This window comes from Anser anser (genome assembly GCF_964211835.1).
Source record: "Anser anser genome assembly, chromosome: 3".
NCBI lineage: Eukaryota > Metazoa > Chordata > Aves > Anseriformes > Anatidae > Anser > Anser anser.
Window position 1 is genome coordinate 75948817 of NC_139722.1, and position 23175 is coordinate 75971991.

The 23175-nt window shown below is 41.1% G+C and overlaps 1 protein-coding gene across 12 annotated transcripts in view; it reads right to left on the reverse strand.

Moving 5' to 3' along the window:
- Positions 1-23175, reverse strand: part of RPS6KA2 (ribosomal protein S6 kinase A2) — a 308943-nt gene that overhangs the window by 82903 nt on the left and 202865 nt on the right. For all 12 annotated transcript variants that reach the window (XM_083828092.1, XM_083828093.1, XM_083828095.1 and 9 more), the window contains one exon: positions 21607-21688. In XM_083828092.1, the coding sequence (XP_083684218.1) occupies positions 21607-21637 (31 nt within the window). In that variant the 5' untranslated portion in view covers positions 21638-21688. The remainder of the gene's footprint in view (positions 1-21606; positions 21689-23175) is intronic.

Here is a 23175-nt window from a genome sequence, read left to right on the forward strand (position 1 = left end):
AGGAGAAAGAAAATATTTCTTCTCAATACTGCACTAGCAGTCTATTTTCTGAAAAAGAAAATAAAACCATAATTCTGCTTCCTTCTCTGAAGCTCTCATGATAGCAACTTGGGTTGAGTTTAAATATGAAAAGATAAATTAATTTTCAGCCAATGAACTTCTCAAAATTTCTCACTTTAAGAGTTAGTGTGTCTCTAGCTATGTACACTTCCAAGCCACGATGATCTAGGGACCTCCCTTGCTGCACTCACAATGACATTTGAAGCAATTCAGTAGGATGTCAAGCCAACCCTAGGAGAACTTGTAATTAGAGAAACCGTGGCCTACAGGAGCTGTAAAAGGGGAGCTTATAAAAGAGACACTAATTTATTCACTGTAATACTGATTAAAATTTATAGCTAATTCACCATAATGGGAAAGTAACTTGTTATATTTCTAGTGGCTGAGTAGCTGCACTGAAGTCAGAGCTCCATGAAGTTAAACACCATTTAGCTGCTGATTTCAGTGGGGACAGAACATTGCTTCTGGGAGCTCTTTGGCTAAAGAATAACCTCCAAACATTTTAATTCAATATTACCCTTCTCACTACTGCCCAAAGTAATTCTTAGTTCTATCAAAAGAATTTTTTCCTGAAGACATCACCTAAAATTGTGTTTGTTTTCTCTGTCTTCAGTCTTACCTGTTTGTATTTCAAGAGAAATAATTTTCAGTTTAACTTCCAGTAAGTTTTTTTTTTCTGCATACAGATGCAGTCTTACAAGGCATGAGGGTTTTACTTACAGCCTTGTATAAGTCAGCATGTGTGCTGAATTTAAATTGGTATTAATTTATGAAGATTACACTTCAGCTTCAATTTTCAAGTGACAAAAAAAAGAAAAAAGAAAAAAAGGAAAAGCTTTTGTTTATAATCTATAAGTTAGTTGTACTGTTGGTTCTTTGACAAACACTTGTTCTAGAGGGCAAGTGCATACATACACCGGTATGTAAGATGTACTTCCTGCTCATGGCAACCAATGCAAACAACGCTAAACTCTAAACGTGGAAGATGCTTGCTTCCAGAGTGCCTCTTCTCAACCCTGCTCCACTTGTGGCCACAGTCTTTCATGTACTCATTCTCTGTGAGCACCTCTGACTTACTAACACAGCCCGACAAATGCATGCAGAGATCTGGGATGCTCTGGTAACTTCCCAGGGCAAGTTTCACAAAACTCAGGCCACAGCAAAATTCAAAACTTGAACTGAGGAACACTTCTAGAAATAGTTAATGGCTTCTCAATTAAACCACATTTTAAAAAGAGGATTCAATGCATAGAATCATTTAGGTTGGAAAAGACCTTCAAGATCATCAAATTCCAACCATCAGCCTGACCTACCAAGTCCCATCACTAGACCATGTCCCTTAGTCCCATAGATTTTATGAACTCTAAACCTTTTTGTATCTAAAGCTGAAGGTGGTTCTGTCATGCTACAACAGCACTAGAGTGATAAATCTTTATTTTTTTTATTTTTTTAAGTGGGTGGTTAGTGCACAGTTCCCATGATAACTCTTGTCCCTGTGTGAATACCTGCTGGTTGCCTTGAGGGGCAGGAGCCCTTGAGGGGCAGGGGCAGGAGCCCTTCTCTCTTTTACAACTAGGAATGGGTTGTAAAACGATGGGTGAGGTGCCTCAGTGCCTCATCCGTACGGCCTTTTGTCCTTTCTGACAATTTTAGCCCAAGCGCTGCTTAATCCCCTGAGAAATCCCCCTCTGTGTGCAGCACCAGCAAATGCCACTTAGAGAAAGACACTCACACAGAAAATACATGAATAATGTCAACGATTTCACAATCTGCTCAGATGTTTGGCAAAAAAACATCATTTATCATAAATGACTTGCCCATCCCCAACTTTCAAAATGACCTTTTGATAAGAAAAATCCCTGCTTACGTGGGAATAGAGCCCTAATTAATTAACAAAGCAAGAATGGGGGCAGTTAGAAACTATGTTAATCGTATCAGCATTTAAAAATATTGGTAGCAGGAGAAATCAGTGAATAAAAAAAATGGATCTAAATTTCATCCATTACCTCCTTGCTTCCCTAAAACTCATCAACGTGTCTCAGGAGGAAAAAAGGCAAAATATAACTCAGACTTGGGGACACACAACTCCATTTCAAATTCTTTACATAGCACTGGAATGCACCAATGACATAGAAAATCAAATATGTATGTAATACTATGTGGTACATCCTTTACACCCTTTTCAATCCTTCAGTCCTCCCTCCTGGTTCCCCCATGCTGGCTACTGTAGGCAAAAGCAGAGAGCTAGATTCTAATTTCACATCCACACTCTGTACGTCTGGAAGACAAAGTACTTGTCTGGTGACTACACAAAATATGGAGAAATGCAGGCTTTCCAAAAGAAATCATAATCTGGCTTCAGTGGTTCTACTTGGAAATACTATTTGCATTACCGCACTTACGTTCCACACAGCATTATACTAGAGTCTTCTAAACAGCAGCCTTTCATGTTGTAGATTATCAGCAGAGCATTATTGTAACACAAAATAAAAGAGAAAAGTGTCCTGTTGCCACTTGAATGCAGAAGTATACCAGCAGGGACATGTAGAGATTTTACATGAATTTCTTCTGAAACGTGTATAATGTTATGAAAGCTACCCTTCTGCAAGAAAGATCCCCTGTTCTCCCCCAGATTGAACCTTTTAGAGACGGGGAAAGAGCCATTACAACCAGAGCTTTACTACTCAGTCCTAGAGCTGCTGTGGCAAAGGAATAAAACAGAATTACAGGGCACAAAACACACCTTTGTAGAAGGGCAGTCTGAAAAATCAATAGGGACACAGATTGTTTTTAGGAGTCCAGGCTCTGGAGGAGATCATTTTATTCTCCCCATTTTTTATTTTATTTTGTATATATATATAAAACAACACATTTAGTTTTAAAAAATAAAAAGACTTTGCTTTTGTATTTTTTTTTAATTAGAGTAGCTTGAATTCTTTAGTGGTGATTTAGAATGACAGATGCATCTAAATTAACCCCAGACTTCAAATATTCAGCTTCAAAATATATTATTTATCACCTGTTCATGATATTACCTTTCAAAATATTTGGAAAAGTTGTCTAAATGCCACATTATCCTTTCGAAATACCTCTGCTCACTCTTCCAACAAGAATTAAAGGACAGATTGATTTTGTCCTTCAAAACAAATCAAATGGGAGGTGTCAGGAACAAACATGGCTTTCTAGGACATACTGACTTGATGAAACAAAAGTCAATAAGTGGTAAATCCCTAACTATCCCTGAAAGCCCAAAACAACAAGCCCTAACCTGCATCCTTGAGAAAGCCCCACAAAATATTTAAGTGACAGTGAAAAGGAAAAACAAGTTGTGCCAGTGGGAGACCCAAGAAAGCCTCGCTCCCTAGGGTTTCATGCCTTACACAATCACAGTGCTTCCCTCTCGCAGTAACCTGAGCTCTCTGCTGCACCCTCCCAAGCCCCGGGTCCTGCATGGGCTGCAGCAGGCGCAAGTGCTGCATGCGCTGCTTGGGGGCTCGCTGCTGCCGGGGGGGGCTTCTGGTGCCTCCTGCCTCCTCCCCGCTGGGACAAGAACTGGGGTCTGGCTCCTTGGCCAAAACATCCCACAGACATTGCAGGAGCTTAAGTGTGTCTTTGGGTTTTGGTTGAAATTGGCTGGAAGGCTCAACCCCGTCATTAGAAAAGTACCGACGGACAGACCAGCAGAATGATCGTATAAACCTTGTGTCCTTACACAGAGGTGAAATTTGAATTTTCATGAATTTTGGAACAGAGTTGGACTGACTGAATACACACAGATGTGAACCCCTTCCTCCCTCAGCCAAGGTCTCTGAGCAGCAGATGTGCAGCAGTATCCAATAAACCAAATCCTACAGTGATGTACAACACCCATGAAGTCAGAATTACACCCTTTGCAATCACACAAATCAGACCTAACTAACATTCTGAAAAACACACTGAATAAAAGGCTTGATGAAGAGCAGAGAAAGCTGCCAGTTGCCAGCACAAAACATCCTCAAAAAAAAAAGCCAAAATCCACAGCTGGAAATACATCTGTCCATGACTTGTGCAAAACTGAAAGCCTTCAACCCCTCTGCATAGCAGCACCTTGGTCATCTTTTTCTGATATAAGGGAAATGTTTTATTTAAACTTATTTACCTCAGTGGACACGCTATCCTGTCAAGTGATCCATGAGATCCATGTTTCTGTTTCTTGGATTCTGCTGTGGCCTATCCTTATTTTGCATTATATTTGCTTTAGTTGAATAGATATATAATTATTATTATTACTGCAAGCAATAGCAACTATTTCACTCTCACTGACAGGCAATAATTACCTATGTTCTAGGACAAGGTATAATTTCCAAATGAGAAACCAATAAAAGGGCTGGCCTTAGAGTTCAGAAATGCCCGTCAATACCATTCATCGGTAGCTCTGTTGATGACCTGAAGGGAGAAATCGGTGGCTATTTCATATAGTTTTGCAACAAAGAAAAGTTGATTAAAACTGTTAAGAGGCAGTTGGCCTTTTTTTCCCCCCTCATAGAACAAACATTTAAGGCCCGGTACCAACTTACAAGAATCCAACAGAGAAGACATACAAGTACCTGTAGCCCTCAACCCTCCTCTTAAATGCAGTCCAAAGAGGGATGCATGCTCTCCATCACACTTCACTGGCATCACAGTTCTCCCACCAGGCTCTAGCTCCCTCTCAGCCTCTGCTACGCTGCAATGCTGGTGCTGGCCACATAGCACGCGACTGCAAAGCAACACCAAGCTTCGTGTTTCCTATCCTTGGGCATTCTGACATTAAATTAGTGTTTGCCTTGTTTTTGCTATTGCGATGTTGCTAAGTCAACAGGAGCAACAAAGAATTGTTTTTCTCTTGTCCTGCTTGAGACAGAGATGATCCAGGCGTCCAGGAGCTGCTGGCTCTCTCTGGGTAACCAGTTTCACTACTTGCCTTTTGAGCTTCAAGCTCAGCATGGTTTAATCAACTACTAGTGCTCTTTACTCTTAAAACACACCTGTTTTGTGGGTTTTACAGGCAGGGCTGAATAAACTGTGCAGATTACTTTACTCTGGAAGTGTGAAACTATCTGTGCTTTGCCATTCACCACAAATATTTTCTGCAGCCTATTTTCAAAGGCAAAAATACAGCTTTTCTGGTTGAAAACTACTGGGAGCAACCACTGGCTCAGAGGTGAAAATGCAGAGGCATTCCCTCTTGTGCCAGCCCTTACAAGGAAAAAAAAAAAAATCCCTTTATTTAGTCTCTCTGGGCCTAAAAAGCAAGTAGTAAGGGAAAGTTGAAAGGGAAGTTCCTTCTCCTTCAAGACCTTTGGGCAATCACTGATTCACTTGCAAAGCCTGGCAGAGCTGGAAACTGTGATTTAAAGCCCACTCGAGTCCATTCTATTTTGTTATAGGAGCCCCTAACATCTCCCTCAGTGGCTCAGTATGGAATTTTCTGCTTGATCCAGTTGGGATTTTTATGGGAAAGACCAACAATCTTTTATACAATATTAAGTGAGAATTCCTGGAAGGAGAAGAAATGTGGTATTACCCCTCTGTGGAGAATGCATGTACTGGGATGCTGTAATTTGCCACCAGCGTGGTTTTGCTCATAGGTTGAACTAATCCTGCTAAATGTCTGCTGTAGAGCTGCTTAAACTTGTAATTTTGGACATTTTCAAAGATGTTTTTGCTGTGGTTTTTCTTTTGAATTGGAATGAAAAGCCTAAATTCAGCAAATTTTGCCAAAATTAAGTTAAAAAAATTGGTTTTGGTGCATCAAAGTACATTTTTTTAAGGGTTTTAATTTCAATTTTGATCTATTATTTCTTAAACACAAGTTACAACACATAAGTATAAAATCATTGAAAAAGAAATACAACTAAACCAGAGCATTCTGCCTGCACTGAAATGCTTACCGTCAATGATTGCTCAAATGCAATTTTCCCCAACAGTTGAGTAGACACTCTACCAGAAAAGGTATGCTGAATCTTTTATCTGTCGATTGTAATGCAAATTTGGAAGAGTTATAGAAGCGTTCAGAAGAGTCGGAGGAGTTATAGGTACTAGGGGAAAAATCAGTTCACCAACCCCACCAGGAATTCTAAAGCAAAACCACCCATTCCTGTGTCTTCCAAGAGTAGGGTAGTGACACAAAAATAACTAATATTTTTGTGACTACCTTAATTTGAGAGCCGTTTGCTAGCTTAGTTTTGCTAGGGCTAAGGAAAGGCTGTGGCTGGCTGATGACACACGTTTCTTCAGGAGGGGTGGTTGCATGGATTTGTCGTGGAGCATGAGGCAATGTTAACGTTCGCCCCAGCTAAGCAGCAGCCCTGCTCACAGCCGCACCAAGCTGCCCTTTCACTCCAAACACTTGCTCCATTAAGCTGTTTGGACTCAGTAAACACAGAGGCAATATTACTTGCTCTAAGGAAATATTGTGGATGAACATTTTAGTTTCTAAATTCCGAATGTTTTGATTTGTGAAACGAGTAACTAGTACGTTTAAGACGTCACTGAGGAAGCCGGGATAGTGGCTTATCATCTAAACACAAGGAGCCTCACTTTATTTAAGAGATCTGAGGCCCTGACACAGCTTCTGTTTGCAAACCACGCAGGACAAGGCCCACCAGGTTGGCTGCAGCCCAGCCCACTGAGCTACCTGCACATGGTGGAGATGGGAATTTAGAACACAGATTTTTCAGGAAATTGCCGTGTTTAATGTCAACATTCAGGCAAACCAAACCTTCACTTTGCCCAGGCCTCAACGTGCTACGCAGACATGTTTTATATAGCTCAGCTGATATGTTTGCCTTACAGAAGGAAATGAGCATCTGTGAGACGGCTGTCTGTCACTGAAGAAGCCTCCAGCCCAAGCAGCAAGTAGGGTGTGAAGTCAAGGTGAGGTCATGTCCTAAATTAGAACATAAGGAAAAGCCCGGTCTCATGTCTTTAACAAGTCACCAACTGAAGCATCACAACCAGCAAGGCTTGGCCACACAAACGCTAAGGAAAAAAAAAAAAAAAAGACTGATCTAGTTTTTTCTCCTGCAGCGAAACACAATGCTCAAACAACTTCAAATGATTTTGCAGCCCAGACTGTACTCCCGTATAGGGAGCCCAGTGGAAGATGTGACTAAGTTCAGAGAGTTTGTGGGTGAAATCATGGCCCTAAAACAGTCAGTAGTAAAACTGCCATTGACATTAATAGGATCTCACCATCTGCATCTCCGTCCCTGTAGTTCTGAAAATATCTGTGGCTGCTTGAACTCTAAAAGAATACCCAGCAGAAGAGGAAATCTTTCTTTTTTCCTATGTCACTGGGTAGCTTCCAAGAACTAAACATAAACCTTAATAAGCAATGACTAAAGGGAGACAGGAGGAGAGCAGATAAATATTTAAAGGACATAAACATGATGGAGAGAGAAGAATTATTTATCAAAATAAAAGGGAAGAAAGGAATATAAACAGGAGGAGCCTATAAATGTAGATTCTGTCAGGCAAACCCTAACAGGACAAACCCCTAGGAGGAGAGAGAAGAGCTGTGATTGCAGCCTTAACTCTTCACACATTTTTAAAAACAGGACTGGACACAAAAAATTATTTAATTATTAAATTATTAAATAATTAAATAATAAATCATTATTAAATAATGATTTAGTAAGAAGCTGCCCTGCCCTGAAAGAAGGAGAAAGAGACTGAATCTTTCACTGTGTGCTACTTCACTGACTCCACCTGAGTAAAGGTCCATTTCAAAAAGATATTCTAGACTTATGTAATATGCACAAGTGTTTGGGTGACTGACTGAAACAGAGCAGTCATTTGCACCAGGATTAATGCCTGTAAATTATGTTAGAATATTCCAGCAAAGTGAAAGAAAAATCAGGAACGGACATGAAAACCCTCTGCAGAATTACAGTGAGTAGGTGAGCTTTCACGCAGTGCTTTTAATTCCTAGATCACAAATAGCCTTACCAAGATCCATGCATCCCTATTGCTGTTACCCTACTACAAGGGACAGCTGCAGGACAGAGGGGTAACGCATCCCTCTTCAAGCCTCTTCCATTCCCTCCAGCGGCAGGGCTGAGCTTTGCTCCTGCCATCTTCCCTTTCCTCCAAGGGAAACCCCTGAGCACCTGCTCTCCCAGTGGAGAGCCTGGAGGAGGGCGATGCTCTGGAGAAGCTGGCAGCCAGCTACCGCCTGCTTCATGAAGTTGTAGAGAAGGCTAGACCCTGTCCCACTCCTATCACAAACTTCAGTCTTCTCCTTGTAATGACATCTGGAGAGAGTCCAAGAAAATGATGAAGGATGTGGGGCATCTCTCCTACGAGGAGAGGCTGAGAGAGCTGGGACTGTTCAGCCCAGGGAAGAGGAGCATCAGGGGGAATCTCATCAGTGCGTATAAAGACCCAATATGGCGAACACCATGTAAAAACAAAAATATAAAATAGTCTTTCTAAACTTCCACTTGAAAATATCTTTCTTTTGATAAGATGTAATGGCCAAGTTATTACCTGCATTTATTTACATCCTACCTAGATGATATTAATATTTTACACTGCATAGCTTTTTTTTTTTTTTTTATTAAATCCACAATGAGACCAAAGTAGAATTGACAAAAACTATGCAGCAGTACAATCCCAGAAACCTAAAACTCCCTCTGAGCATGAAGGCAGCTCTGAGTTAACAGTGTTGATGCTGACAATTGCCCGCTAATTGGGAATTATGTCACAGCACAAACGAAGTCTGAAAGATGACCAGGACACAGCGCAATTATCTGAGCAATTCAGACTTTGCCTAAATTTACAAAAATAATCTACCACTGCTGAGAAAATATCTGTTAAATTACTGTGCCATGGAAACCTTTTGAGTATGTCAATTACTGTTGCATGCAGATAGAAAATGCTGTAGACAAAATAGAAAGGAGAGGCTGTCGTTGACGCTGATTGCTGGTCTCTCTTTGAACATCATCAAAACCTCCAACTTGGAGCAAACACCACAGCCATGAGGAAACCATAACTGACATGTGTAGCCCACATGAAGAGTATAAAGCCACAAACAATAATTTTGCTTCCACTGAAACGAAACCCAGATGGAAGTTTCCTGCATGGTGCCATCTCACTTTTATAGGGAATCAGCTGAGTACTAGCACACCTCCGGCAGTAGGTGAGAACAGCACACCTGGCCAGCTGCTGGTGAAGATTTACAAGCAGTCAAACTGCAATGCTGTGAGGTGAACTGTCACCAGTGCAACTAATGTCCCACCTTCTGTGGTCATTCTGATTTGAAACGCCATCAGATGGTAGCGCTGACCTCTCTGTTAATCTGTCATTGTACTTGAAAGGAAGCAACATTTTCTGTTGTATTATGGGAGCCAGTAAAAGCGGTGGGATGCAGCTCCCAGGGGATGGTTATGAATTTGGTTTCCAACCAGCTATAAATGTACTGCAGTTGCAGGCAGCTGAAATTGGTTAAATGGCAATTATGTTGGATGCTCCAACTGTTACGACTTATTCAGTGAACAGAGCAAACAACAAATGCTTTTCATATTGATAATGGATTTGTACCACAGCCAAAGATTTTCAGAGTCCATCAGTGATGTTAAAAATCCCAGGGATATTTAGCTATTGTATTTCCAATTCAGCTTTCCACTACAGCTACAATTTTATGTAGAAGTACAGTTGAATCATAGCCCTGATTATTTCAAATAGTCAATGCATTATACAGAAGACATAGCCTAACAATTTCTTGTTTTGGGTTCTTTAGCCATTAACTTCCATAATGCAGTAGATTGCACTTAAGTGAGGAGGAGTGTTAATAACATCATCACTAGTATCTGATTATTACTTTTCATAAGGACATCGAGCACTGTGAAGAGGAGGCTGGCACAATTAGGCTAATGTTACAGATATGGAGACTGAGAAGAGGAGCAGCCGTAACAGTAGCTGGTTGATGTTTGTGTAGCAGGCTGGTGGCAGAGACCTGAGCAAAAACCAGTCTTGAAACTCCTGAACTGAGGTACCAGTTCCTATGCCAAAAACAGTCTGCCATGAAAGAACAGACTACATGACACAAATTCAAAGGAGAGGAAGACTGAAAGCATCTGAGCCTGTACGTGCCAAAAGAGCAAATTCTCTACAGCTTCCCATAACTCATACGGCCTAGAGGTATCAAGAGCAAGCTCTTGGAGATAGAGCAGGATTAAAAGTGGTTCCCAGTGGTTCCTTCACGTGCTGCTCAGATGACTTGATGGCTCACAAACCGCGTTCTGTTTTTCAGCACTGGGTTTCTTAACAGTAAAAGCATTATAAACAGAAAGCCTACAGGCCTCCTTAAAGGCAGTTCAAGATAAACAAGGAAAAAAAAAGTCCCAAGACCAATCAAAAAAAAATTCAATAAAGCAGACTTGAAGATTCCTGCTTGGCCAGCCAGGAAGGCAAAAGGAAAAGGGCAGCAGGCAAGAGAAAACAGTGACCAGTGTTATGTTAATACTGCTAAACCCAGAGCAGTCTGGGTATGTCCTGCTCACTGATGCTATGCCTATTTCTGAAACTAAACATATAAGAGAAGGAAAATGGAGGTTGACAGCTGTCGACAACCATACGAAACTGAAAACTGTCCAGAAATGCTATTGTCTCAAACAGCAATGCAAAGAGCAGCCAGCCATGCTAGAAATCCTTCTGTTCAAGGTCTGGGTTTTCCTGGGAACTTGCTCTGAATGGGACTCCCCAAATGAACAAACATCCAACAACTAAACAATATAATCATTCTGCTGTCATTGCTGCAGGACATTTTTATCTGTTTCATTAAAAAAAATAAATATTTTTGACAATATCTGTTGGGAGGGGCTGCTACTTCTTCTGTGCTAGCACAGATCCACAGAGGATCTGAGACCTGAAGCATTCAGGCAAAGCAGATCACATTTTGTTTAACAGTCACCTCTGACTTACCTGCTGCTAGCAAGGGTAAATCGGGGTATAACTAAATCTTCTAACCCAGACATCTAGAAAAAATGAACCCTGAGGAAGGAAAGGAAGGCAAAAGAGTATTAGTCTACAGGAGATAGAGGCTGAACACTTAACAGTCTTCGAGATGTGAAAGAAAACTGGAGAGAGGAAACTTCTCAGCAGAGAGGATGTGAACCAATGGCTTCAGTTGTGGCAAGGCAGATATGGGACAGATGTTAGGAAGCTTTTTATAACAGTAGGGATAGAGACAGTCTAAGAAGAAGTTAGGTGAGTATCTGTCAGGAATGACAAAAGCATAGCTCACGGAATCACAGAATGTCCCAAGTTAGAAGGGGCCCAGAAGAATCACCAAGTCCAACTCCTGACTCCACACAGGATGAACCAAAAACCAGACCCTGTGCCTGAGAGTGTTGTTCTTGAATTCCAGCAGGCTTGGTACTGTGACCACTGCCCTGGGGAGCTTGTCCCAGTGCTCACCCTCTCAGCTGAGCCAGCCTAGGTGGGAGAGTTGGCCTAATGACTTCTTGAGGTGCCTGCCAGCCTATGCTTCAGAAGCTTGGAAAGCAGGGGATGCTCTCAAAGAGTCCCATGCCAGTGGGTTTACCTGCCACAGACCAGGGCAGGGACAAGTACTAGGATCTCGCTGTGAAGCCACCAAGCCCCTGCAGCTGTACTGGGGATCAGCTCTCACGTACGTAGCCTGAGCAGAGCCTGAGAGGGGTGAGGGCTGAGAAAGTCCACTGCACCTCCCAGTACTTTCCTAGCAGAAGCGTGTTTTCTGCAGATGAAGAGGAATTACATCACATTTGTCACACCGGATAAACACTTCACTCATGGCTTCAGGACAACTGTCCGTGCAGTCTCCCAGCTCGTGAAACCACAATAAAAGCAACTAACAGCAATCTGCTACTTGATAATAGAAAATATCAAATGTGGTCTTTTCCGTACTGTGACAACTGATTTGGGATTAACTGCAACTGCAAATAGCTGCCATTAGATATACACTGCAACGAATACGACAAAAAGAATGATCCAAGGGAAAGCAAGCAGTAATGAAATCCCTGTGATCAAGTGTACTATGGGGACTTGGATGAATGAGTTTGGGTCTGAAAACTATTTAGAGATGGCACCTATGGGAGCAGCAGTTTAAAGTGTCTCCAATGCTACTTATTCACTGTGTCAAGAACAGCAGGACCAATTGAAACTTTAAAGAGTTACATGGCAAATTGACTGAAAATTACAAGGCTATTTTGAAAACTGCTTTTTACTATCAAAAGCGAAATAAGTATGATGGACTACTCATTCCTGAGAAAAGGGCCACCATTACTTTCCTGATGGGAGTAGCCAGGGGATACATTCAATGCAACCTGCTGCTTTTTTAGAAACTTAAAAAAAGTCATTTTTTCTATATTTCATTGACAAGAGAGTGTGACCCAACAAATGTTTAAAACAAACTTGTATAATTTGACCACAAGTGAAGAACATTTTCTTTCTGACAAAGTAGTAAGCAGACTTTTCAGTGCTCTCTTTTTCTGACTTCAGATTTGAACCTCCTTCGTGCACTTCAGGGAATCATCATATCAATACCTGCATATGCAACACTTTCAGCTGCTGCTAAGGGGGCCTATGGGGATACTCAAAGATTAGAAGCCAAGGGCATGTTAACTAGCAGAAAGATGGAATAATTTAAGGCAGCTCTGTGCTACACCTAGTGAAACACACAAACACAGGTGCACTCAATGTCCTCATGGCAAAGTCTGAAACTGGTTTAAACCTATGTCTACATTAGCATGCACTGTGGTGTAACTGCAGCAATCTGCGGAAAGTAACTGTGGGTGTTTGGACCTGAGGTCCCCTGCACTATACATCGTTTTGGGGTTGACATCACACCTTGGTCCCATGGCCGGAATGCCCACAAGAGCCTGGGGAGCACTGGGTGTGCTCCTGGTTTAATTTCATTAGGAGGGAACCCAGCTTGTGGCAAGCCAATCACAGTGGATGGGGATGATTGCTTCAAAAGCGTGGTATGAGCCACAGCACCAATGCTGCCAGATGCTAGGGCTCTCGTCACCGTTTCTGCTGCACCGCTGAACTTCTCATGGAGAAGGATGGGGCTTTCTTGTGAGTCCTGTAGTGCTGTCAGAGCTTTAGGGAGAATAACTGGGCTGTTTTGGGCAGTGAGATATTAAACTGCTGAAGCTGCATTCCAAATGAGCATACAAATATACAGTGAACTATATTTTCATGTTATTGTATTAGCACAGTTGTACTGGAACAAATCTGGGGACAGGAGAGGAAGGGGCAATATTGCTGCATTTACCTATACTATGTATGACAAGTGCAGAAGTGTGTGCTCCTATGTGAATGTCAGGGGAAAAGATAGGGAGAATGATTGTAATTTTTACCAGTATTTAGGCAAAACCTTACTAAATCTATTCTCCTTAGGACAATGGGAAGCACTTTCTATCTAGCAACCTGAGCAGCACTTTTAACGTGGAAACTGTTACAGAACTCAACAGTCAAAAGTTTCATGAACAAAAACTTGAATTTCCTTTGGCACTTAGAAAAAAGCTCTATGGGTAACAGTGTGTTTCCATTAAAAACAAACAAACAAAAAAAAACCCACACAATGAAACAAACAAACAACAAAAAAACCAACAGCCCAAATGCTCCTTTGCTGGACAGCAGAAAACATTTAAAACATCCAGAGTTAATTTTCTGAACATCTTAATGGTGGGAATTTTTGCCTGATAACAGGATCTTCATCATGCACTTAGCACTGTGAAGAGGCTATAATTTAATCAGGATTTTATACAATGAGAAATCCCGCATGGATTGTATAGAAACAGACAATAAAATCTTTAAGTGATGCATGCTCAGTTTATTTTTATAGTAAAAAGTATTCTGTTCTCATCAAAATACCGTACAGAATCACAAGAGAATACTGAGTATTTAATGAAGAAGCTAAAATTTCAATGAATGCATGTCAATGCTCCTTAGCAAACCCAAGGAAAATAAACTTCCAGCAATGTCTGATATATTCAGACCGGGATGCTCTATAATAATTGCTGACACAGTAAGCCAGGTTCCTAAACACAGTTCTTTTTCCTTATAATGCATGAACACATTACTCTCTACAGCCTATGTAAGTGTGCTCTCGCAAATGTACTGTATCCTTCCCTCCTCGTGAATGCAAGACCTAGATAAGGTGAATTCTTAGGGGAGGAAGAAGAGGTCAGATGCAAGAAGACTTGAAAACGCACAGTAAAATCAAAACCTGATTGTGACCTCTCATCACTGAAGGCTGAAGACCCTCCAGGTTTCGTTTTCAAAATTCCCATGGAAGGAAGGAAAGCTCAGCTTCCCTGGATGACAGTTAATAACTCCAGCTTGCTCCCAAATTGGGGGGGGGGGGGGGGGGGGGGGGGGGCACAAAGCTGAAGATCTTCTCGTTGACTCCTGGCCCACAGTGCTTGCATGCAAATAGGCGAGGTCCAGATGGTGACCCAAGAGTGTTGCTGTGTGGCTGAGCACATATCAGCTAGACTGATCTTTACATTTTAGAGCCACTTGTGAAATATACAGAAGGATCAACTGCTATTTTGTTTGTGCACATACAAGCTGTTATTTCCTCCCCAGATTTTCCCCTCCCAACTGGAAAATTTACTGTATTCTTAAACTTCATCCTTATACAGAAGCCAGAATGCTTCCTAATTATCCGCACAGGCTTGTGTATTCCTTGTCACTGCTCAAGATCAGTGATAGCCAAGGCAGCTCTGTGCTGGACGTGGGGTGCTCAAGGACTTTCTGCACTAACTCTGCACAGCACCCCCAGGTAAGAAGTTGACTTGAATGAAGTAGGCTTGGGGTGCAGTGGGCTGCAAGGCCAGGTCTGTGCAGGAGACCATGCAAATAGGCATTAGACTGCAAGTAGACTTATTTTAAAAAGCAGAAAATCCAGATCCGAAGGCCCCAAATTAGAAAATGTTCTGTTGTTTCCTAATTGGTGACAATGTAGTGACAAGGACAATTTAGGCAGAAACTTCCTTGTGGGGAAACATTCAAAATGCAGAATATTTTTACAAGTCTCAGCTGGATCTTTAAGCGCACTTCCAGGCCCAGAAATGTGGGTTGTTTTTTTTTTTGAGCTTGGAGTCCTGACATTTGACAAGTTACAGTTTCCAGAGTAAAGGAGCAGCACACTGTGGTGGTTCCTGAAGGTACTAAGCACTTAGCCTTACCTCAGACGGCAGGGCAAGGGGACTCTGCTGTGGGACCTGGATTTGAAGGAAATTGGATATGTGGTCAGAACTTCCCCAGTGAAATATTTAGAAGAGTATAATAAGAGGTCAAGGAAGATATTAAAAAGATTGAAGAACACTTTAGGATAATAAACCAAAATTTAAAAGTTGTAACAGGGCAAATAACAGGGCCTCTCACCAAACACAGGGGACAAATAGAATAGGATGACAGCTTGAGAACCTGAGCACTACAGATCTAAGCCTATTTGAGGTGAAGGCTCTTTGTAAGTCCCGCCTCATGAGGTTAACTTGTTCTTAGATTTTTATTCTGTTGCATTTTTGTTCCTTTCAAACCAGAGGGAAGCCACTAGTGTTCATTGTCTTAGATCTAAACACAACAAGCAGTAGCATGAAGGGGAAAAGTGAAGAAGCCTCTTCAGCTGATGCCCAAGCAGGGAAACCACTACTACAGTTTTACCAACGGTTTGGATGGAAATCACAGTCCAGCTGGCGACATCTCAGTTAGTTGTTAAATTTAGTATATAATTATTATCAATGATCTAACGTCCCCTGAAAACACAGGGAAAGCTCTCTGTGAGTCAGCAGAGCTTCTCACAGAGCTTACTGCATCTATAAACATCATACACAGTCAGCACAACTATAAACCCATAAGCCTATTGGCTTAGTCTGAGGGGGATCATAAACTGCAAAGCACTCCAGAGCTTTTGACAAAACAGATTATCATTTCTAAACCCCATAAGCAGAAACAGGTAGAATCTTTCAGTTCTCAGTGTCAAATAGTTCTGAGACTTACACAGCCCGTTACCAACAAGATGGGCAGATGCAGACTACTTCCTTGTGACTCACCACATAACATCTGCTAGATCATACCTCCTCATTGTAATATTTACAAAGTTCAGAAGCATTATATCAGTGAATTACGGTTTCATGCCACTTTCTGTAAGATTACATATCTCCTGGAGGGATAGGTCTTACATTTTCAAGTTCCAGAGGTAACACTCTTATTGCAGCCCAGCATCTGTGGGGGGGATTTATGAACATTTCACGTGTTTAATGAGGCTTACATTGTAAGCAATGTAAACAGCTCTTGTTTATGGAATCCTGAAGCACTTCCAGTAAAGTTGATGGAGCCTGAGACACCTTGAGAGAAATACTGAGTGAATCAAAATAATAAACCTGCCCTTTCCCTCTATCCCAGCTTCGCTGGAGAATACAAGGCACACATATATGGAATAATCAGTCCCTGTTTTCTTCCCATTTCTTCAGTTTCCCAGTACATTCAGGGTAGGCAGTCAACACTCACTTGACTCAAGTTCAATTTAATTAACTTGCATTTTTTTAATCTAAAAACTCATTTTCAAGAAAAAAAAAAAAGAGTGCAATGAAGACATGAAAACAACATTTTAAGATGGCATTTAACAGTATAATCTGATGACGTTCTACCAGACAAGAGTCTCACCTTGAAAGGTATCTAAGTGCTTAGATATTTTTCAGCATCTGGACCCCCCAGTAAGGGTTTATATTTGCAAAGGTTGGTATTAGGATATTGTATTTTAATGAAAACCATTTCAAACTGAGAAATGTTAGACTTATACACATACATTCAGCCTTTTAATACAAGGTATTCCCCATCTGCTACATAACAGACATAATATTCTCAAAATTTTTGGATAAGGTTTTCCTAAAATCAATATTTAGAAAGAAACTCTTATCTAGTTTCTCCAGGGAGTTCTCTTCAAAAACAAACAAACAAACAAAATAAAAACCACAACCTCCTGCAAAAGGAAATGAAGTGTGAAGGAGAGAAACTTGTGTGTGGTGTTCTCATTTATAACCAGCAGGAGCAATGGCTTTCTCATTTTCAAGCATCCAATGCTCCTATCAGTGTTTATTCAGACGTAGTTTACAATTAATATAAACTTTCATAAGGTAAAGATTAATTTTATTTTCACAAATGTTTGTAACTACAGCATGTGCCTCAGCAAACTTTTAAACTGGAATACTTTGGATTTTAATTCTGCTTTCACAGATGGAGTTGCTCTGCTGTTTGGCAGATCTTCTTCAAGCTTAAATCTACAAATGCCTTTTTTGTATCAAACGGCTTATTTGGGCTGCAAATGTTTGGAGAATGGTACTACGGATTGCTGTAACCTTCTTATACTAGCCTTTGCTGTTGGTGAATTTTCATGGGTCATACTAATTAGAAAAGGACAACTATTTTGGGAAGAGGCAGGAGGCAGCAGACCCACTGGAGGAAGCACTATTTTGTACTACTTCTTCTTACACATTTTCAGCTGGTCACTGCCAGTGTCAGGCTACTGGGCTGGGAGACACTTTTACAAGACCCATCATGGTTGTTCTTCAGAGAAAGTACAAAGCTAATTTTAACCCTTCACTCCTGAAGGCATTTAACTTCTTCGGATTCCTATTTATCTGTATTTTAGTTCTTCAGACTTCTCCAGAAAAGAAAAAGCAGTTTTGTTCCCTCATCTTTTTTTCCCCTTTCCTTTCTTCTCATTTCTCCATTTTATGTTTCACAGATTTGCTTTGCTAAAGAAAAGAACAGCCATGATATTTGGGGCTGTGTCAGTGGCACTGGCTCCCAGAGCTTTGGCTTTGTTGCTCCATACTGTACTGTGCAGTACAGATTAGGAAGGAAAACTGTTCAGAAATTTGTCTTGTAGCATGTCTTTTGTCAGTAAATAGTGAACACAATGTACACAAGTACTTGTGGCTTTGCTCCCATTACTTGACATGGTAATAAACAGTTCACATTGGAGTGACTTCCAGCCTTTTTGAGTGTAGGTAGGCAGCAACGATTCAGCACTCTCACTTAAAAGATGAAATTAAGCTGTCAGAAATATTATCTCTGTGCCAGAAGTTACAAGGAAGCTCACTGACGGCAGTTCTCATTTTTGCTCTTCTCACTTGCCTTGTGCGAATGGGATTTTGCATTCATTTTTCCAGTTCAAGTTAAATAGCTGTTAAATTTAACTTATCTGTAGTTCCTACCAATGTGTTAGTTATCTTCAGGTTATTGAGAAACTCTCAGTTACTAGTCAGAGGGGTAAGTTTGAATGGGAGAGAAATATGATCCAGAAAAGATCACAAAGCAGCCTTAGTTTTTGAATCTTGTCACTCACGTTTGAGGAAATAATTATATATATATACATATATTATGCTGTAAAAGGCCAAGGGAGGAGAGAGGCAGCAGCTCCGTGCTATAATGAACTAAGGAACTGTAAACACAGGAGGCATCTGGAGGTACCTATTATTCTTGATGTAACAGAGCTGAAACCACTTTGAGTAGTTTAAGATCACCATTTAAGTTTTGAAATTTCCTAAAAAACTCCCATAATACAGGTTATTTTTTCCAGTGGAATCTAATATTACAGATGTAGCTATTATACATTAAGATACAATAAAGTGTTTGAGGATCTAGAAGAAATCCTCTCCCTATCCAAAACTGGTTTTGCTCAATACACCTCAGTTATAAAAACAAAAAAAAAAGAAAAAAAAAAAGAAAAAAAAAAGAGAGAGACTACCCAATTTTCACCTTAGATGAAAAGTTGTGGGTTCTCAAAAGAAATAGAAACAAGTCTCTGATATGAGTTCACATCAGAGGGGTCACACAGTCCTTCCTCAGATGCTGTGCTCTGCAGGAGACAGCTTTCGCTGGTGGAGAAAGCTCTGAGAGTTGAGTTCAGCGCAGTTAAAACACTTCGTGCTTCTGCTATTGGGTGAGACATCAGAGATTCACTCTATTACACATACTGTATACACAGTCCTAACCTTTTACTTTCTACGTATTAAGTCCAGAATTATTTAAGTGGCTATTTACACCACACTCTTCTGCCAGAACAAACTTTTCCATCTACTTTCTAAACAAAAAGATCAGCACAACTGCATCACCTCGAACTACTATTGCTTTGAAAAAGCTTTGCTAGGGTAAACGACCTTGCAAATTCCTGGTTTGCCACTTCCCTATCTTAACTACTGCTCAGAAGAAGTGCTGTATCTGCCTGTCACCACCTTCTGAAAATCTACCTTGCAATTACCGATAACTTCACTGTTTTACTTCGCCAAACTGAGGCATGCTAAAGCAAGTTGGATTCATAAGTCATCAGAGCTGTCTCAAAATTAGCTCTCTTCACATTAGAATAGACACTTAGGCATGATTCTGCACTGTGCAAACCCTCGTGGTCTCAGAGTAAGTGAAAGAGTTGCTTTGGGCAAAATGAACCCTGTCATCTTCATCTGTAAAACATGTCAGACTTTCGAGGGTTAAAAACAGTACAGTGCTAGGTCAGGGAAACAGGAAGAAGAGTGGATCTTCTTAACTCTCTGGAGGAACAAACAACAGGGACTTCAGCTGAGACCAAACTTCCCATGTTTGCTATTCAGTCGTCTCCCTTTACTAGACACTTCCTTTTGGTCTGAGTGAGGTGGTAGCAGCCGATGATCCCAGAAGAGGATGACCAGATTCAACAGTCAGTCATTAGGCCTCAGCCTACTGGAGGCCATACGCTCATGAGTTAGGAAAGCAAGATGTCAAAAACGTCAGAACAACTCATCACACTTGAAAATACGTTCCCATTAATTTTCAAGCATGTAGAGAAACACCAGGTGGAGGGCCTTCCTGCCCAATAGGAGTCATGTTCTACTTCAGCAACACCCTTATTTAAAAAAAATAAAATAAAATTGCTTCAGTTTACTTCAGAAACAGAGAGATCACAGTATCACAGATTTCTAGGTTGGAAGAGACCTCAAGATCATCGAGTCCAACCTCCGACCTAACACTAAGTACTCCACTAAACCATATCGCTAAGCTCTACATCTAAACGTCTTTTAAAGACCTCCAGGGATGGTGACTCCACCACCTCCCTGGGCAGCCCGTTCCAATGCTTAATAACCCTTTCGGTAAAGAAGTACTTCCTAACATCCAACCTAAAACTCCCCTGTCGCAACTTTCGCCCATTCCCCCTCGTCCTGTCACCAGGCACGTAGGAGAATAGACCAACCCCCACCTCTTTACAGCCTCCTTTAAGGTAACTGTAGAGCGCGATAAGGTCGCCCCTGAGCCTCCTCTTCTCCAGGCTGAACAAGCCCAGCTCCCTCAGCCGCTCCTCGTAAGACTTGTTCTCCAGACCCCTCACCAGCTTGGTTGCCCTTCTCTGGACTCGCTCGAGCACGTCCATGTCCTTCCTGTAGCGAGGGGCCCAAAACCGAACACAGTACTCAAAGTGCGGCCTCACCAGAGCCGAGTACAGGGGCACAATCACTTCCCTAGACCTGCTGGCCACACTGCTTCTTATACAGGCCAGGATGCCGTTGGCCTTCTTGGCCACCTGAGCACACTGCTGGCTCATATTCAGCCGACTATCAACCAATACTCCCAGGTCCTTCTCTTCCAGGCAGCTTTCCAGCCACTCATCTCCCAGCCTGTAGCTCTGCTTGGGGTTGTTGCGCCCCAGGTGCAGGACCCGGCACTTGGCCTTGTTGAACTTCATACAGTTGACCTCAGCCCATCGCTCCAGCCTATCCAGATCCTCCTGCAGAGCCTTCCTGCCCTCGAGCAGATCGACACACGCACTTAGCTTGGTGTCATCTGCAAACTTACTGAGGGTGCACTGGACGCCCTCATCCAGATCATCGATAAAGATATTAAAGAGGACCAGCCCCAGTACCGAGCCCTGGGGGACTCCGCTAGTAACTGGCCTCCAACCAGATTTGACTCCATTCACCACAACTCTCTGGGCCCGGCTATCCAGCCAGTTTCTAACCCAGCGAAGCGTACGCCAGTCCAAGCCCCGAGCAGCCAGTTTCTTGAGAATGTTGTGGGGAACTGTGTCAAAAGCCTTAATGAGGTCAAGGTAAACCACATCCACAGCCTTTCCCTCATCCACCAAGCGCGTCACTTGGTCATAGAAGGAGATCAGGTTCGTCAAGCAGGACCTGCCTTTCATAAACCCATGCTGACTGGGCCTGATTGCCTGATACTGCCACTCTAACACAATTTAACATATGCCCAACAGAATTCCTGTAAGTAACGCTAAGAAAGTAAAGAATGCAAGCAGCTAGAAAACACCAAAGCTCTGTTTTCATGCTCTCGAACTGTATAGGTAACATTTTCTGTGTACCTTTCTCTAGAACATTCACTACAGTGAGGCAGAATTTTCAAGGGTGACAGAAACATATTTTTGCACTGATATATACCATACAACAACAGCAATGTAAAAAAAAAAAAAAGAACCAACAAGAAAAGTAGATGATAAATTATCACAGAAATGGGTACTGCAGCTACTGTCCCAATCCTTACCTTTCAGAGTTGCTTTCTTAAGTACCTTCATGGCATAAAGCTGACCTGCATCAGACCCTTTAATCTTCCTCACTAGAAATACCTGTAAAAAAACAGACATCTTGTGTAAAAGGGGAACGAGCTTTTAGTTACAAGGCTTGCTGTATTTGATGGAGGAACAAATACTAAGATTCTGGAATTCCAATGAAAACTCTTAGCTGAAAGTACTTCATATATTTCACCTGCAATTTGCTGAGCTAGCTCTAGAAAGCTTCAGTTTTAAGCCTTTACTCCCTCACAAAGGAAATATCTTTGACGTTATTAATAGCCCTTTCACATTCAGTTAAAGATGAGTGAATAGTCATAAACAATGTGTGCACATTTCTTCATATTCTGAACAGCTTTACATGAAAAAAAAGCAATGTATCGTACTTAGGAATGTGTAGTTTCTTAAAATTATTTTTATCAATTAAATTAAGGAGAAAAAACAAATTAGTATAATTTATGTCCTAAGTCATGAGTGATGACTAACCTAGGATGTCACTGAAGCAAAAACTTCATACAGCTGGAAGCCTGTTCAAGCGTACTTAACAAAAGATAGAACCATTTTCATTGACAAATACACTACTATAATAAGGGCAGCTTTCCTTGCTACAGTCTCCCATGTTACATCTTTTGGTGTAAATTTTTTAATTGGAATAAAATACAATTGTAGCTAAAATTCTGATTTACTGCTGTTGTTGTTCTTGTTTTACTCCATGCATCTATTACTTCTTGTCTGACTGGAGCACATTTTTGTTCTTGTTTTTTATTATTATTATGTATTTTAAGGGTGTTCCAGTATTAATATTTGAAAATAAAAGAAAGAAATAATTTAGTTGATTCCTAGGGCTCACTCTGCTGAAATCGGAACCACCAAATGACAGTGGCTCAGTTGTTATTTCAGCACCTTTGCTACTGGACAGAAGCCATAAGTAAAGCCAAATGCAAACAGAGCTACAAGTCCACGTATAAAGCATATACTTATAAATACATGAATTAACAAAGGCTAGCTGAAATAATTTTACTGAAGAATGTCTACTTAGATTACAAAAATCTGTGGAAATTGTTTTAATTCATCACTTGTTCAGGAGTTATGCAGGAGTTATGCCACCACCCAAAACATAAAAAGCCAAAAAAAAAAAAGAAAGGAGGAAATCTGTTCTTAGCACATTATTTGCAAGTTGAAAGACACTTCCTCCAGAAAAAAAATAAATCTGTAAACAGATTACAATTTTCTCAAACACCCTTTGAGAAAAGGGTCATGGGGAGAGATAACGACTTTTAACAGTCACCTAGAGAATCTAGGAGAGAAAAAAAAAAAAAAAGGTAAAAAAAAAAAAAAGGTAAATTCTTTCCAAACACCTTGAGCAGGGCTCTTACATCTGTACAGCATCACAGCTACAACACTTCTGTGATACGATCTGATACATTTTTCGTGAGCCTTTCATTCTCAAGATATTTCCTGTGCATGCGAGATATGTACAGTTCTTCAGCTGAGCTGCCCTGACTGGCTGAGATCAGGCACATGTTGCTTGTTCCCATCTCCTG